Source organism: Haliotis rubra, unplaced genomic scaffold (assembly GCF_003918875.1).
Source record: "Haliotis rubra isolate DU_JTF1 unplaced genomic scaffold, ASM391887v1 Scf266, whole genome shotgun sequence".
NCBI classification, from domain to species: Eukaryota; Metazoa; Mollusca; class Gastropoda; order Lepetellida; family Haliotidae; genus Haliotis; species Haliotis rubra.
In genome coordinates, this window is record NW_025766736.1 from 777,628 (window position 1) to 795,294 (window position 17,667).

General features: G+C 44.8%; 1 protein-coding gene across 1 annotated transcript in view; it reads right to left on the minus strand.

Moving 5' to 3' along the window:
• Positions 1 to 17,667, minus strand: part of LOC124280377 (transcription initiation factor TFIID subunit 1-like) — an 86,015-nt gene that overhangs the window by 46,830 nt on the left and 21,518 nt on the right. Inside the window, 3 exon segments of the mRNA XM_046716285.1 lie at positions 8,022 to 8,087; positions 8,090 to 8,197; positions 16,930 to 17,043. Coding sequence (XP_046572241.1) covers positions 8,022 to 8,087; positions 8,090 to 8,197; positions 16,930 to 17,043 — 288 coding nt within the window.

Sequence of the window (17,667 nt, forward strand, 5' to 3'; positions counted from 1 at the left end):
AACAGCCTGGGAAACATTTCACTCTATGCAGGATGTAATAGTGCAAGTAAAATATTGGTAATTCAGGGAACTTTTATTATTATTACAGGATATTTTATTATAGGATATTTATATAGCGCACATATCCACGCAACTTATACAAACCTGTAGAGGTTATGAATTCTTTGAAAATATTTACAAAAAAAACAACTCGTTTTGTCTTGTGAGACAGCCAAGAGCAGGTAACTCTCGCCGTCTACCTCGTACCTCACTTTTCATGCTGAACGTATCAGACAGAATGAGGGGAGGCGGGTGGCTGTACCCCAAGGAGGACTTTCTTCAAAGAATTCATAACCTCTACAGGTTTGTATAATTCTTTTTCAGAAGAAGTCCTCCTTGGGGTACATATAAGCATAAGACAGACTCCCAAAGATATTTGAGACGGGAGTGGCATTCTGTCTGGCAACAACTAAACCCGTGGTGGAGTGAAATCTACAACCGATACGGAAATAGAAAAAACACACTTACCGAGCCACCTGACCGCTGATGTCAATCAGGCGGGGGCGTGGCTAGGACGGGAAAGAGAGAGTCCAAGCTAATACGTCATTGGCTCAAATCAATTATGACATAAAACCCCACCCCCAACCATTACAATGGAAAGGAATGAATGGGGACATGCCGAAACAACTCCCAACCTTAATAGCCCGAACCAGAGAAGCGTGCCAAGAGGTATGAGGGAAGGGAAAGCGTAAAAAACGCTCAAAAGCCAATAACCCAGGAGTCAAGCTAATAAGTACTGCAAACTAATGCTCGAATGCACCCCTCCTGTTTGGAACAGGGCTTGCCGGGACCTCGATAAAACCAAGAGAAATTATAAGCCTCGCTAAAAACATTCTGAGGAAATCGAACGAGTACAAACGCCATGCATTGTACGAGTGAAAAGCAGGATAAAACACCCCCACCAAACGTTCTCGTCGTGAGGAGGGTAAGTGTAAATCACCATCACCCAAAGTGCTGATTAACACAGACTCCCAAATACCGAAGTCTCGGGAAGAGGGAAAAACTGTTAGCGTATAAAAATCCCCTGAATAATGAAAAGCGTAGCTGAACATGTGTTGGTTCACTATTACACTAACCTGGTCACATGACATGCGGCTCGAAGAGAGGCATACCAAACAGTGACCCGTAGGGGGTTTGTACCCAATTCCGTCGCATGACGGGTTAATAGCATATAACTGGTTATAGCGTTCAAAACCGGCCCCGCCCTCTCTTGCCTTTAAGTGAAGAGGACATAAGGGACATATGTACCCCCAAACCCGACCCAACCCGAAAGGGTGGTAAGGCTTATATGATGTAGTGATATGAACCATATCGACATTGAACACAGAACCGATACCAATGACCAGTTACTAACTTGGTCAGGGTGGCAGGACACTCTCCACTGGAGAGAACCGAAAGACGAAACCATGCACAATCCTTAGAATGCGTGTCAAGTCAGTAATGGCGAATGAAGGCGTTCTGCCAGCTCCAAAGAGCAACAGAACCGATCTCTTCATTGAGCAGTGCCGCTGTGTATTGTCAACAAAGCGGCATCTGCCCTACCCAGTCTGCCTTCAACCCCTCGGGGGAAGGTAAACCTTAGCATTGTAACCGAACAATTACTGAAACAAGCCAACGAGATAAAGTCCGCTTGCTAGCAGACTCCCCAGTCTTCCCGCCACCAAACAGAACACATGGGTACCTATACGGATCCCTTTTGTTCGTTCGTTATAGTCACTCCAAGGGTTGAGCAATTGAAAGATTGGTCCCCGGTGTGGAAGGCTGGGTAAGGGGTGGAAGTTTGATATGAGCAGTCACGTGGAAAGCTATATCGAACTGAGAGTGGTAGGTATCCTGGAGGCGAATACGGACATGATCAGTATAAATACTGTCAGTGTCGGGTCAGTGGGTATCGCATGGATGTACCTGACCCTTCTACCAGAGCTCACCACCACAAATAAAGCCGTCTTCCACGTCAATAAGTGAAGTGAAAGAGACGATATACTTGAAAAGTCAGGGCCAGATAGCCAATTGAGAATAATTGGCAATTTCAAGGTGGGCTCGGTCGCCGCCAAGGCGGTCGAACCCTGTTCATGCTACGGAGCGCTGTACGAGAGGGTGCTGCCTAGGCAGAGAACCATCAAACGAGGTGTGAAACGTGGAAATAGCCATGGAGTCCCCGGGAATGGTGCAAGTCATAAGGCTCTCAACAAAAACGAGGTTATAGTAACTCCAATATCCGAACTAAATCCGCAGCATAGGGATTCTGAAATCCCCCTATCTGCACACCAGCGCGCCCCACCGATCAACACACTGAACGGGTGTCGAATCCTGCCTCGAAGCCAGAATTGTGTCTGCAACGGCTGTAGGAATTCTGCGTGTCTGGGGGTTAGACCTGACAGAGGCCACGCCACCCAGAGAATCCGAGGATTCAGGTGTGTTGCCCCGTGAGAGAGAATGTCTGGCCGAAAAGGTAATTCGAATCCCGGCGTTTCGTAAGAGTGACCAACACTGATCGTGAGGTGCCCAGACTGAACTGTTATTCTAAAACCCTGATGAGCCAGTCACCTAGTTACGGGTGGCAACACCGGCACTAGCTGCGATCTGGCTATCTGGGCTGTGATAAACGTCCATTTGGTGAACACCCTTAGCGCCATAATGTAGCCTAAGGGGAGCACACGAAACTGGTAGCACGTCCCGTCAAAGAAGAACCGAAGGTAAATCTTGAAATCAGGGTGCAATAGACAAGGAGGTACGTGACCTCGAGGTCGATTGACATGCGCCTCAATCCCCTGTCTCGACAGATGAGATCACCGAGCGCGGTGTCTCCATCTTGAAGGACAGTACCTCTATTAACTCGTTCAGCTCTCAGATGAGAATGGGTCTGAACATTCCGTTCTTAATGGCAACAAGGAAATAAATGGAGTCAAACCCGACATTTTCTGACCATTGGAAACCACCTCGATGGTTGCCTTGCCCAGCAGAGACTGGATCTCGGCACTGAGTATTTTCGCCGTCAATCGTGAAGCCGACACTGGCGTGTAACATTTCTACCGGGGTTTGTAGCAGAAGACAGTAAACCCCTGCAGTCGGCAACATAATGTTTGCCGGTGCCTGGGCACCTAAGGGATTAACGAGAAGCTCAACAGACATCTGTATTCCTCGAAATAGTCCCAGGCGCCATAGGCCCATAACCGCACTCATCATTTGGCTGGCACAGCTACAATGCAGTCCTTAGCCAGATGATTGTGACCTCTGTTAGATGCCGCCCAGAGTCGTCGATGAAAAATCACCGGCACTCTTTCCCCTTTCCCCTTTCCATGTATGCGCCGAGTGGAGCATACAGCTCGTCAAGCTGTTAAGGGGAAACAACGGCAGACTGACGGTAGAGTGTGAGGCCTTGTCCCGGATGCCTTGCTGGAAGCAGGCTTCCCTCCGGGAGGCGAACTCTAACAGTTCGGGTATTCGACACGGACAACACCTGAGGCAACACAGCCGCGATTCTATCTCGCACTTGCCTCAGGAACTAACCTACTCAGTGTTAAGTTCAAAGTAGCAAAAAGAGCCGAAGCCGAAATCGACTTGTCCACTGTACGAGCCTGAACCCCGGTTCCGAGGCACATGGCAGTAGCCTGATAAATCAGGGTATCCAAAGCACTCAGACAGACCTCGGAGCGTCGAGGTGACCGGGACACTTGATAGCTTCTTGGTCAAGGCGTCGATAGACATCAGGCTGAGACCTGAGCTAACAGCGCCGGGGATCTGCTCCGTACCGGGGCCGAAGCCCAGGTTGGTGCTAGTCCGAACCCTGGTCCCGAGACACATGGGAGTAGCCTGGGAATGCTGGGTTCCCCTGGTGTACACGGGCAGACCTCGGAGCGTCGAGGTGATCGGCAGCTCGGTAGCTCCGTCACACTCAACAGCCTCCTGCCCTGGGCGTTGATAGACATCAGGCCGAGACCTGAGCTACTGGCGCCAGGGATCTGCGCACTACAGGGGCCGAAGCCCGGGTCGGTGCTAGTCCCCAGGTTCAGAGCGTCCTCGGAGCCGATGCTCGGGTCCGATCATCCCAGGAGGTTGGACCCTTCCCGGAGCCGGAGCTCGGGTCAGGACCTCCCCTAAAAGATGTGCCGTTGTAATCTCTACCCGTAGACCGGGTACCAATCTCCTCTCGGAGTCTGGAAACCATAAAATCTGTGTGCCTGAAAGAATGCACGTGAGGCGCAGAAACCCAGGCAAAAAAACAAAACAAAACAAACACAACCTCAGCCACTATGAGCCACGTCGTGTATAAGCGTATGAAATGTGTATGCGTAACATAACACAACATACGTAACAGGAATATTGACGCAAGGGCGCTTATTATGAACATCCTTGATCGTCGTGAGCGTCCTCGGGTAAACACCGGAGGCACACCTTATGTACATCCTGTGGCGGTAGTGTGCACGGCACAACGCACAGGGCTTAAACTGCAACAAACAGAGCCATGCCAGTGTTACTAGCAGGAACTGTGATGCAGCAAACATAAATAACAATTAATAAAACGCATGGGCGATATTTAAATGCTACAAGCTACAGCCATTTAAATACTAAACATACAATGCAAAGCAGAAAAGAAGTCTAGCCACACCTGCGTGTACATACTAGTGAGTAAAGTGGAGTGATACGAAACGAACACTATCAAAATTACTCAACAACGACTTACCACAAATTCGCTGAAAAGAGAGAGAATTTAGGCAAGCCTACCATATAATATGCAAACATAATATATGAACAAGAACATGTAGCAAGGAAACCACAATTGCGCGGTCCGCCATTTTGCCTGCCACAAGGCTGGAAAACAGAGAACCCAATGGCAAAGATGAATGAGAATATCAACATATGACGTCCATCTAACGCCCGTGCGTAAAGAAAGGAACCATACATACAGATTGAGACTCTTTTACACTCATCGTATCGGTAGGAGAGCAAACTCGAAACGAACACCACACACGTCTATTCAACAGAACGACAGCATGAAAAGTGACGTACGAGGTAGACGGCAACAGTTACCTGCTATCGGCTGTAGGGGTTCCGGTGAGGCCCTGTAGGGGTGGTCTCACAAGATAAAACAAGGTTTCTGTTTTGTAAATATTTTATTGAAACATATAGTTACAACTGTCATAGGATTTAAAATGGACATTTTAATGCTTATATGTACCCCAAGGAGGACTTCTTCTGAAAAAGAATAGTGCATGCTAAAGGCGCTGGTATTTTGTTCCCTCTATCATTGGATGTCAGTCTCAACAGCACATCGAGTTATCAATCTCAACTCCCTGGGGAGTATACAACTCTTGCAGCCACTAGGCGCACCGAGTTAATGTGGCTTTCCCATCCTTACGAGGTACCCATTCACAGCTGGGTGGACTGGGACACATAGTCACAATACTTTGTCCAAGTTCACTGCACGTTGCTGTACCCGCAACTAGGTGTTTGCACGTATTCATGTGGCAACCATTATTGTCAGGTTGCACCTAGTGCATGTAACATTTACCACCAAAAGTGGTACAATTTTTTGGTAATGAATAAGTCTTCTATCATGTGTATCAAAAGAATCAATTACCGGAAGCAAAAATGTACACAGCTCTGTTTTCAAACTCATTAATCAGTTACCTGGGCAACACAATGAGTACAATTATCTTTCAACATTTCATCAAAGTTCAGGGGTCACTTGTAATAGTATCAACTTTTCACGGTACGAAGTAGAAAAGAAATGAAATTTGTGAATTTCGAATAATGTGAACCTTTCTGGAAGTAGTGAAAGTGATCATGAATATCCCTCTCAGTCTGCTGATAGTGTGAGAGAGTGAGCGAGTGAGTGAGTTTAGTTTTACACTGCACGCAGCAATATTCTAGCTATATGGCGGCTGTCTGTAAATATTCAAGTCTGGACCAGACAATCCAGTGATCAACAGCATGAGCAGCAATCTGCGCAATTGGGAACCGAGGACATGTGTCCACCAAGTCCACCCAATCCCGTTAGTCGCCTGTTACGAAAAGCATGGGTTACTGAAAATCAATATTCTAACCCGGACCTTCACAGGTCCTGCTGATAAAGACTAATCGGCTGTCATTAACAGCAATAGGATTGTTTATTGTCAAGATCACAATTAATATAATGTATGTTATATTTTATATTTGAGGTGTGATAGGTTTGGAGTGAGGACGTGCAAACCAGAGCAGTGATGTAAGCAGGGAGTGATTGTGTGTGTTGGAGGTGTGCAGTATGAGAGACTGTTGTATGTTTGTATCTGGGAAGTAAGCTTAGGATCAATCAAGTCGGGTATTATAGCTTGGGGGTATATAAGGACTGATTTGAAATTTGTGAGTTTGCAACCAGTTGGAAAGTGTATGTGCATGTCAGGCTGGTCTGAGTATTATAATTCTATGTTATGTTTAGTTAGAATATGTCAATGAATTGTTTATATATACATTGGGATTAAATGGCATTTCACCTTAAAATATGTAATCTTATCTCAGGTTAAATATATTTCTTATTATTGGTGAGGTTGGTAATGATGGAATTGTTATCAAATTGATATAATTTTATAATGTAACAAAGGTGAGGTGAAATTGGGTTTAACGTCGTGCTTGAGAATATTTCGCTCATATGATGACGTGTATGTGTATGTGCAGCTGCTTGTACTAGCCCAGACTTAAGCTGGTTTTATAGTGCTAGCCCACTCAGATACCATGCCACAGTGAAGCAGAAATACCCCATTCAGACACATTATACTGACTCCGAGCCGACCAGTCCTTGTTGTACCCATTAATGCCGAGTGCCAAGCAGGGACCAACAAGTACAATATTTTAACGTCTTTTGGTATGGCGAGTCGGGGATCGAACCCGCGACCTTCCGCTCTCCGGGCAGACGCTCTAACCACTACACCACGGAGGCGGTAAATAATGTTACAAAGGTAATGTACTGGTGTAATGACGATATTAATCAGTCATGTGCCAGTGCTGTGTATCAAGTGTCAGTACAGCCCTGTAGACATATCTTGTGTATGTGAAATATATGTGTATGTTAAGCGTATAGTGTATGTGTAAAGTCACCAAGTACATGGTGTGCTTTTAATATCCAGATTCTGGGGTAGGTGATACCCCCTGTAAGGCTGTCCCGCTGATCGACAGAAATCGACCCTGACATGCTGCCCGTGAATTTGGACTCTTGACATCTGAGTATCTGGGGATAGTGACATGCCCTTCCTGTTAGGCTGTCCCGGCAGTCCACAGATATCATACTGACAGGCCGCCTACTGTGTAAAGTACACAGGATAAAGTGTCAAAGTGTTTTCATATCTAAAAGCAGGACTCCTAAAATATCCCAAAAGATCAGAACTGACTGTAAATTCCACATGTGGTGATATTAACATCTTCAGTGATTGAGCACAGTATACTATTAATTTGTGCTTTCAATGTAGTTGGTCTGTATATTCCATCTAATGTATATACTTTAATCATATGAACTGTTGTGTGTTCCTTTAAAAAGAGTGAGTTCAGTTTTACGCCGCACTCAGCAATATTCCAGCTATATAACGGCGGTCTGTAAATAATCGAGTCTGGACCAGACAATCCAGTTAGCAACAGCATGAGCAGTGATCTGCGCAAATGGGAACCAATGACATGTGTCAACCAAGTCAGTGAGCCTGACCACCCGATCCCGTTAGTCGCCTCTTACGACAAGTATGGGTTACTGAAGATCAATATCCTAACCCGGAGCTTCACGGGTCTGGAATTAGAGGTTAAGAGCAACCATTATTAGTTGTTAGAGGCGACAAATAGTTTGTATAATCAAGCTTGATGACTTGCTTCAGCATGAATTGTTGGTATCAAGAACAATCAGCAGAAACGTCCAGACTCAAATATTTCAGTCACTCATTCTCATTCCACCACCGATAGAAAATATATCATCTCCTGCACAAAGGAAGTAATATTCTATGATAACAAGTTCAGAGCCATACCTTGGCCTTTCTCCTGATCTGCTTTAGTAGAGGATGTACAGGATGGAAACCTGCCTCTCGCTGAGGGCGCCATGAGAATACCGCTTCAGCTGCGGTCGGTGGAAGCAGCGCATCTTGTTGGCATTCAGATAGGTGGGGAAGAAGGGTTGCCGCAGCTCTACTCCAGGTGTGGAGTGCTGAAACAATCACAATATAGGTTAGTCAAGCAGTAAAACTTCTTTACAACAACAACAACTTTGAATGTTTGGTTGTTGCTGTGTGAATATCATGCTGTTTGATTCAAAATTGCTCCCCAACAATACACCATGTATGTAGAAACCAGTGAGTGAGTATGGTTTTACACCACTTTTAGCAATATTCCAGCAATATCACATCAGGGGAAACCAGAAATGGGCTTCACACATTGTACCGATGTGGAGAATCGAACACAGGTCTTTAGCGTGAAAAGTGAACGCTTTAACCACTGGGCTGCCCCTGTGTGAAAGGCAGAATTTCTAAAACCAGACCACTGGTCAGACAGCACTTAACATAACATTGAATATTTTCGAACAATGGGGTAAAATTTTATTACTACTTGACCTACTATAAGAGTTCATAAGAGACAATTACCAGTGGACAAAACCACTCAATTTCATATAACATATATTACTTTACAACGAGACAACTCTGCACCTGACCCTTTACTGGTTAAATCAAGGATTACACTGACCTGAATGAAATCAATGCACTCACTGACCCATAGAAGAACATGTACATTGACCTTTTCCAAATGAACCATTGCACACAGATCTACAGAATACAGACGTGAATGCTACAACTTTGTCCACTGACCTGTATGAGACTGCTGCCCAGGGTAGATCGGAGAGAGTTGTCCATCACCTTCGGGTTGTAGTACTCATCATTTGACAAGTTGAATGGATCCTTGCGCTGGATTGTCTGCTCCTCCTGATTCACAAGGAAACACACTTAAAGCGGCAACACTGGCTTGTGTTCAGCGTTCGAAATAGCTATTTGCCAGATAGCCAAATGCTACCTGATTGTGAATACATTGTTAACCTATTCCGCTAGCTGACTCATATAATTTAGCTGAAATGCACATCTGAGATAATTTGTTCTTTATTTAATGCACATGAACATGATGAAGTCAATTATTAAGGTGTTAAAAGTCAGTCCGCAAAGGTTTCATCATATTGATGCAAAGCATATCCAGCCATCATGCAACACTTGACTGAGGTCATTCCTGTTCATGTGCATTTTGTGTAAGATATCTTTTTGGTGGGTAGCAAGTTAGCAGAGTTTCTGACCAATGTGTATTTTGATATTGATATTTTCCAGGGCCAGTGAAGTGTGATGTGGGCTAGCAACATTTTTACTTAGCCCTCCTGGCCAGTGACTTTTCAAAATTAATTCAAATACTGGTTAACGCTTGTGTCAAGGGTACTTGTTTTATATTTGAAATAATCAAAGTTTATTTTATGGCAACATGTAAATACTACCTCTTTAAAGCATTCTTTCTGTCATGATGGAATGGAAATAATTTTACTGGGTTGTAAGATTTGAAGTTGTTTCATTTGAGGTACTCAGTTCCAGATAATGTAATTTTCTGACTAAAATTGATATGTTATACTTATCCTGACTCATGCTAAATACTTGTCTCCTTCTCCTTGCGAATGATAGTGGAACACTTGAAATCGCTTGAAGTTCCCTTCTAAAGAGCGGATGTAAAATCACCACTCACCCATGAGTTATCTCCTTTGGCCCTTTGGCTCTTTTGGTCACCTGACTGGCCATGTTTTGTCCATCTCTCTGTATGTATGCCCGACAATCTCGGATTTACAGGGAAAGCCAGAGTGCCATAAGAGGGGAGGTTGGGAGGGCTGACCTCATGAGTCAGGATAAGTATAAAATATCAACTTCAATCGAAAGTTTTACATATTTTCCTTATCCTGACTCATGCTAAATGCTTGCAGAACTGGGCCGGAATCGGTGGTGGGTCAGGCCCCTTCTGGATTCTCTGGCTGTTGATTTACGCCCTGTATTACCCCCCATGGGAACTTATGACGCACTGCTGATGATTCTGTATTTTCAACTTTAACTGAGGAGTCTGGGGAACCACAACTTGTCAGGATTTCTTCCTCAAACTTCTCCTATACATTTTCGTATGGATTTTAGATATACTAATGTTCCATTAGTTAACTATTGCAACTCCATATGTCCTATACAGAGTACAGGGTCTATCACTCATGCTAGCCTGTCCTAGACGTGTGCATGGACTTGAACCATTTGCTCTCCAGAGCGTTGGTTTTCACAAGTCACGTGATAAAAGGGTGAGATTTTCCTCAGCGCCTTTATGGAACCGTTAGTTGTTGTGCTACAACAAGTGGCCCAAACTGGTGAATGCCTGAGACGCCTTCGGTGGCAATGTCTCTGAGGTAGTGGTTGGCAAACACTGTGTCCGATTTCCAAAAGCAGCCCTCCATTATTGTTGTAATCGAGCAGTTTCCATGCAGAGCAAGTGTAGACGCCAGGGCTCTGACTTCGTGGGGATTGGAGGCTCATGGAGGCTCAAGTCCTGCTGCTTTGTAGGCCCTTAGTATAACGGCTCTCATCCATATCGATATTGTTGTCCTTGAGACTTCCTTGGGCGTCTCAGTGGATAAGGGGATGAATAGGCACTTGAATTTTCGTCTCCTTGTTTTTGTCCTTTGTAGGTAGACTTTTAGTGCTCTGACAGGGCATAACGATAGATCCTGTGTATCCTGTGGCTGAAGGACTGTAGAGAGTGCTGGGATGTGGAACTGTTTGTCAGGCTGGCCGGGCAGTTGGTTCTTGGCAATAAAATCCCATCTCAGTCCTAGATGTACGAAGTCACGATGTCTTGATTCAAATCGTGTTCGTTCAAAGTCCAGAGCATGTATTTCTGACATCCGTGCTGCTGTTGCTAGGGCTTATCAGGAACAGCGCTTTCTGAGTCAGTAGTTCAAAGGATGTCCATTCTAGAAGGCTCGTGAGGGAATCACTGGTGAGATGTTGTAGAACTATGTTGAGATCCCAGGCAGGAGCCTTGAATTTCTTTGTTGGTCTTCTTCCAACTTGAACGAAATGCCGTAGTAGTGCCAGTATCTCTGGTACTTTGGTCAGCTTGACACCCGCCTTCATGGTGATAACTGTGCTGAGAGCAGCCAGGTACATTGAGAGTGTTGAACCTTTTAAGGTCTCGTCTGTCGCAGATGACACAGGTATTCCGCCACTTGAGGATGGGTTGCTTTACCGCTGTAAAGCCTTCCTCGCTGCATACCGTTCAAATCTCTGCAACGCCGCATAAGTTGTGAGTTGATCAAGGCCGAAGCTAGTGTTACTGCTTTCGCTGCTCTGGCGGAGTACCCTCTAGTCTTCAGGCAAGCTTTGATACGCTCCACGCGTGTAGCTGGAACAATGCCGGATTCCCGTGAGCTTGCTTGGTGTGTGGATGGACGAGCAGGTTCGACCACTCTGGTAGTTTCAGGGTTGGACTTCCGAGTTCTTGTATGAGGACGGGAAACCATACCGCTGGTCAATAGGGCGGACCAAAATCAGTTGCAGCGTTGTCATCTGCTTGATTTTCTGTATTACTTGTGGTAGTAGTGCTGGAGGTGGAAACGCATAAGCGTTTAGTCCTTCCCATGAGATGCTTAAAGCATCTGTTGCCCATGCCTGAGGATCCGGAATCGGTGAGTCGAATGTTGGTAGTTGTTTGTTGAACTTTGTTGCAAACAGGTCTATCAGGGGAGATCCTATTGTCTGTATGACGAACCAGAACGCTTCTGGGTGTAACACCCATTCCGTCGCGGATGGTTGTAGTGGACGAGATAGGACGTCTGCTATGACATTCTTTGCTCCTGGAATGTGACATGCCTTCCTGTAGATGTTCAGGTCGTCGACGATGCTGAACAGGAGAAAGCTGAGTTGTAGCAGACTTGTTGATCTTGTTTGTTGATGTAGAACGCTACTGTGGAGTTGTCCGTGTGGACCATGAGCCTTGCGCGTTCTTTAGTACGCTGCACCAGTGTTGTAAAGTGTTGATCACTGCTTTTATATCCAACAGGTTGATGTGCAGACTCTGATCCTGACTCGACAACTTCCCTGCTGCCACTTCGTTGTCGAGGTGGGGACCCCATCCTTGTATCGATGCATCTACGTACAGATGAGTGTTGCAAACCGGCTTTGACAAAAAGGTTCCTCCGCAAACATTCGACTTCCGAGTCCACCATAGGAGGTATGGTTTCAGGCTCTCCGGTAGAATCAGCAGATCCAGACTGTCGAGATGGGCGTTCACAAATATTTGTAGTGGGCGCAGTTGTAGTCTCCTTCTGCAAGTCATGTCTTGAGCTGAGGTGAGTAGACCGAGCATGCCAAGCATGTAGTGTCAACGGAGAGAGCATTGCTTGAGATATCATATGTTGTATCTTGACCCAACGATCCTCTGGGGCGACTATGCGATTCACCGGCGTGATGAGTCGTATTCCTAGAAATTGAAGATCCTGTTTCGGCTCCAGTTCCGACTTGAGATTTACCAGCCATCCTAACTGAGTGAGAAGCCTGATGGTGAAGTCTAGTTGCAGTCTGAGTTGACTGGGATCTTGATGAGCTTGAATTCCTTCATCCAGGTAAAAAGCACTGCGTAGACCTCGACGATGTAGATGGGCTTGGTCACTCAAGTAAACAACCAGGGGGCCGACGATATTCCAAACGGTAGAACCTTCCACTGGAAGTGATGTCCGTTGAAAAGGAATCTTAGGTATTTCCTTGAGTCTGGATGTATCAGGATGTGTAGGTAAGCATCTTGCAGATCTATGCTGGCGCAGTAGTCTGATGGACGAACGAGATGTTGGAGCTGAGGAAGATGTATCATCTTGAATTTTGCTAGTCTGCGAAGGTACTCCTGGTTGAACTTCCTTATGTTGTAGATGAGCCGAAACTTCTCCTTGGAATTCTTCTTCGGTACCAGGAAAATTAGGGAGTAAACACCGGGCGTGATGAGATCTTGACTTATCTCTTCTACTGCATCTTTGTCGAGTAGAGTCTTGATTGCGTCATCCAGTTTCTCTGTCTGGTCGGCTGCGTATCTGAAGGCCAGCGGGTTGCTTGTAAGCCGGGCGGGTGGTTTCCAACTGTATCTTGTACCTCTGCGTAGGGTATCTGGAATAATGTGAGTCGCCCTGTAGTATTCCCCAGTACCGTTGAAGACGCCCACCCACTGTCGAAGGTTGTACAGGCAGGGTTTTACACAGACTTTGAAAACAGATCTAGAGAGTCATGGGGACCCACAGTATTTACTTTTGGGAGTCATTTTCAATATTTGGGAGTCATTAAAATTTTAGCGTAATATTTATGTGTGTATATCAAAAGGCAAAGATTTTATTGTTTTGTGTTGTATTCTCATTCATATGTTAGTTAATAAACAGTATATTTTTCACAGTTCAGTTCAGTCATAACAAACTCGAGTATACTGAACAAATTATCAGGCTTGTGATTTATTCACTTTAACATACAGTTATTAACATGAATTGAAAGAAATATCTAAATTAATGAAGACCTCACGAAAACTATCATTGTTTGCTTATCAGATCGATTTTATTGACTCTGAACTGAATTGTGAGGGTAACTCATAAAACTTGCGTCAAGCTTGACTTGTATGATAATATTTTGAGAGTCTTTACAAAATTGTTACGTCAAATACGCAGGAATCATGCGTCATGTAAAACCCTGTATCATCTGGTCATCTTCGGCCGGTGGAGTTCTTGAACTTCGAGATGAGTGCTTCATTGATAGCCCTAGATCTGGCTAGTCCTAAGAAGGTACGCCTAGTAGTCGTGATCCAGTTGTGCTAACTTCTTGTCCCTATCTTGTAATTCCTATAGCGAAGTCGCTGATGATCTTGTAGTCCTCATCAATCTCTGGTGCCTTCCAGGAAGGGTTCCATGTGATGTAAGGGGAATTTCCTGGCTGGAACGCCGGGATATGCTGGTTCTGGGAACTTAATAGCCTTTATCAAAGGCTGAGCTGAGGCTGTCCCTGGTACTTGGGAGATCGGCTCTATAGGGCGGAAATGTGAGGTGCTCAAATCATCGCTGGACATCTTGTATGTAAACGCTTCAGTCGTCCGTGTCCTTGAAGGTGATGCTAGGTCCAGGCCATTAGCAATCCATGAGGTTAACTTCCATGATCGGATTTAGACATCTCCCGGCCTCCCACGACGACGCGGAGTGCGTGAAGATCTGTATGACCAACTGCGCTTCAGGTGAACGAGCATCCCAATGATCGTGGTATCCTGACTGGAGTCTTGAGATCTTCTTCAGGCCTTCATGAAGGTTGATTCTTAGACGTAGTCTCCCCTCTGTAAGATGTGGAGTGCCTGGCGTCTGAAGAGACTGCTGCAGGGATGATGATGCTTCTGACAACGATGAGGCGCTCTTCTAACATTAACACTGCACTTGTTAAGAGTTGACGCTGCTACTATCTCTGGTACCCGGCGTCATTCATCGCTGATAGAAGGTCTTCTGTCAATGGCTGCGCCTGATAAGTCAAGCTCATGTAGCTGTAGAAGCAGGCTTCGCTCTCTTGCTGACGGCATCGTGACTTCAGGTATGAGGATGTGGTGGGATCACTGGCACACGCCTGCTTCTTCCGAGGTACAACTCTCGCAGAAAAGGATCTCGCCTTCATGAGAGGTAGAGACTTCAAATCTAAGTCTTAGGGTAGTAGTTCTCTTCAAGCGCTGAAGATCTAGTCCCTTCTGCCCGCTTAAGAGGTTAGCCCCGCTGACGCATGATCTCTTATTAGCCCAGGGTTCATCACTGGCACAGCTACATATCGGCAGTAGCTAACAACACATGGCCATTTCACAGCAATCAATCGGATGAATAGGCATGACTTGTGAATAAGCATTCTTACCTGGGCAGTTCTTTGCACGTCTCTGAAATGGGAAGAAAGGTAGTTACCAAATCCAAAAGTGGTTAAACTAGAAGCAATGTTTACAGCGCAGAGCTGGAAGCGTTTCATAGGAGGGTAGAGCGCAATCAGGACATAATAATGTGGGTCAGCCGCATAGCCTGGGTAATTTGCTAACGTAACACAAGTTTCCATCAAATGTAAAGACGATGAAAAACATGTCAAACAACGATAATTTAGGATCACCTTTAAACCATATAGTAGAATACAATCTTAAAAGCTGCATACAGCAATAATTTTATGTAAGGTCCAAAATAGAAAAGGATATGTGCCTTTATAGGGACTCAGGTGCTCTCACAACCATCCTCACATGGCGGAGGAGGATAAACAAGGTGAGGTGAAATTGGGTTTAACGTCGTGCTTGAGAATATTTAGCTCATATGATGGCGTGTATGTGTATGTGCAGCTGCTTGTACTAGCCCAGACTTAAGCTGGTTTTATAGTGCTAGCCCACTCAGATACCATGCCACAGTGAAGCAGAAATACCCATTCAGACACATTATACTGACTCGAGCCGACCAGTCCTTGCTGTATATTCCATCTAATGTATATACTTTAATCATATGAACTGTTGTGTGTTCCTTTAAAAGAGTGAGTGAGTTCAGTTTTACACTGCACTCAACAATATTCCACTGCTATATATTAACGGAGGTCTGTAAATGTCGAGTCTGGACCAGACAGTCCAGTGATCAACAAGTTCAGCTTGAGCACTGATCTGCGCTGTAAATGGGAACCAATGACATGTGTCAACCAATGTCAGCGAGCCTGACCACCCGATCCCGTTAATTAAGCCTCTTACGACAAGTATGGGTTACTGAAGATCAATATCTAACCGGAGCTTCACGGGTCTGGAATTAGAGGTTAAGAGCAACCATTATTAGTTGTTAGAAGCGACAAATAGTTTGTATAATCAAGCTTGATGACTTGCTTCAGCATGAATTGTTGGTATCAAGAACCATCAGCAGAAACGGCCAGACTCAAATATTTCCCTCACTCATTCTAATTCCACCACCGATAGAAAATATATCATCTCCTGAACGAAGGAAGTAATATTCTATGATAACAAGTTCAGAGCCATACCTTGGCCTTTCTCCTGATCTGCTTTAGTAGAGGATGTACAGGATGGAAACCTGCCTCGCTGAGGGCGCCATGAGAATACCGCTTCAGCTGCGCGTTCGGTGGAAGCAGCGCATCTTGTTGGCATTCAGATAGGTGGGGAAGAAGGGTTGCCGCAGCTCTACCCCAGGTGTGGAGTGCTGAAACCATCACAATATGGGTTAGTCAAACAGTAAAACGTCTTTACAACAACAACAACTTTGAATGTTTGGTTGTTGCTGTGTGAATATCATGCTGTTTGATTCAAAATTGCTCCCCAACAATACACCATGTTATGTAGAAACCAGTGAGTGAGTATGGTTTTACACCACTTTTAGCAATATTCCAGCAATATCACATCAGGGGAAACTAGAAATGGGCTTCACACATTGTACCGATGTGGAGAATCGAACACAGGTCTTTAGCGTGAAAAGTGAACGCTTTAACCACTGGGCTACCCCAGTGCCCCTGTGAAAGGCAGAATTTCTAAAACCAGACCACTGGTCAGACAGCACTTAACATAACATTGAATATTTTCGAACAATGGGGTAAAATTTTATTACTACTTGACCTACTATAAGAGTTCATAAGAGACAATTACCAGTGGACAAAACCACTCAATTTCATATAACATATATTACTTTACAACGAGACAACTCTGCACCTGACCCTTTACTGGTTAAATCAAGGATTACACTGACCTGAATGAAATCAATGCACTCACTGACCCATAGAAGAACATGTACATTGACCTTTTCCAAATGAACCATTGCACACAGATCTACAGAATACAAACGTGAATGCTACAACTTTGTCCACTGACCTGTATGAGACTGCTGCCCAGGGTAGATCGGAGAGAGTTGTCCATCACCTTCGGGTTGTAGTACTCATCATTAGACAAGTTGAATGGATCCTTGCGTTGGATTGTCTGCTCCTCCTGATTCACAAGGAAACACACTTGAAGCGGCAACACTGGCTTGTGTTCAGCGTTCGAAATAGCTATTTGCCAGATAGCCAAATGCTACCTGATTGTGAATACATTGTTAACCTATTCCGACTGGCTAGCTGAAAATCTCAGATAATTTGTTCTTTATTTAATGCACATGAACATGATGAAGTCAATTATTAAGGTGTTAAAAGTCAGTCCGCAAAGGTTTCATCATATTGATGCAAAGCATATCCAGCCATCATGCAACACTTGACTGAGGTCATTCCTGTTCATGTGCATTTTGTGTAAGATATCTTTTTGGTGGGTAGCAAGTTAGCAGAGTTTCTGACCAATGTGTATTTTGATATTGATATTTTCCAGGGCCAGTGAAGTGTGATGTGGGCTAGCAACATTTTTACTTAGCCCTCCTGGCCAGTGACTTTTCAAAATTAATTCAAATACTGGTTAACGTTGTGTCAAGGGTACTTGTTTTTATATTTGAAATATCAAAGTTTATTTTATGGCAACATGTAAATACTACCTCTTTAAAGCATTCTTTCTGTCATGATGGAATGGAAATAATTTTACTGGGTTGTAAGATTTGAAGTTGTTTCATTTGAGGTACTCAGTTCC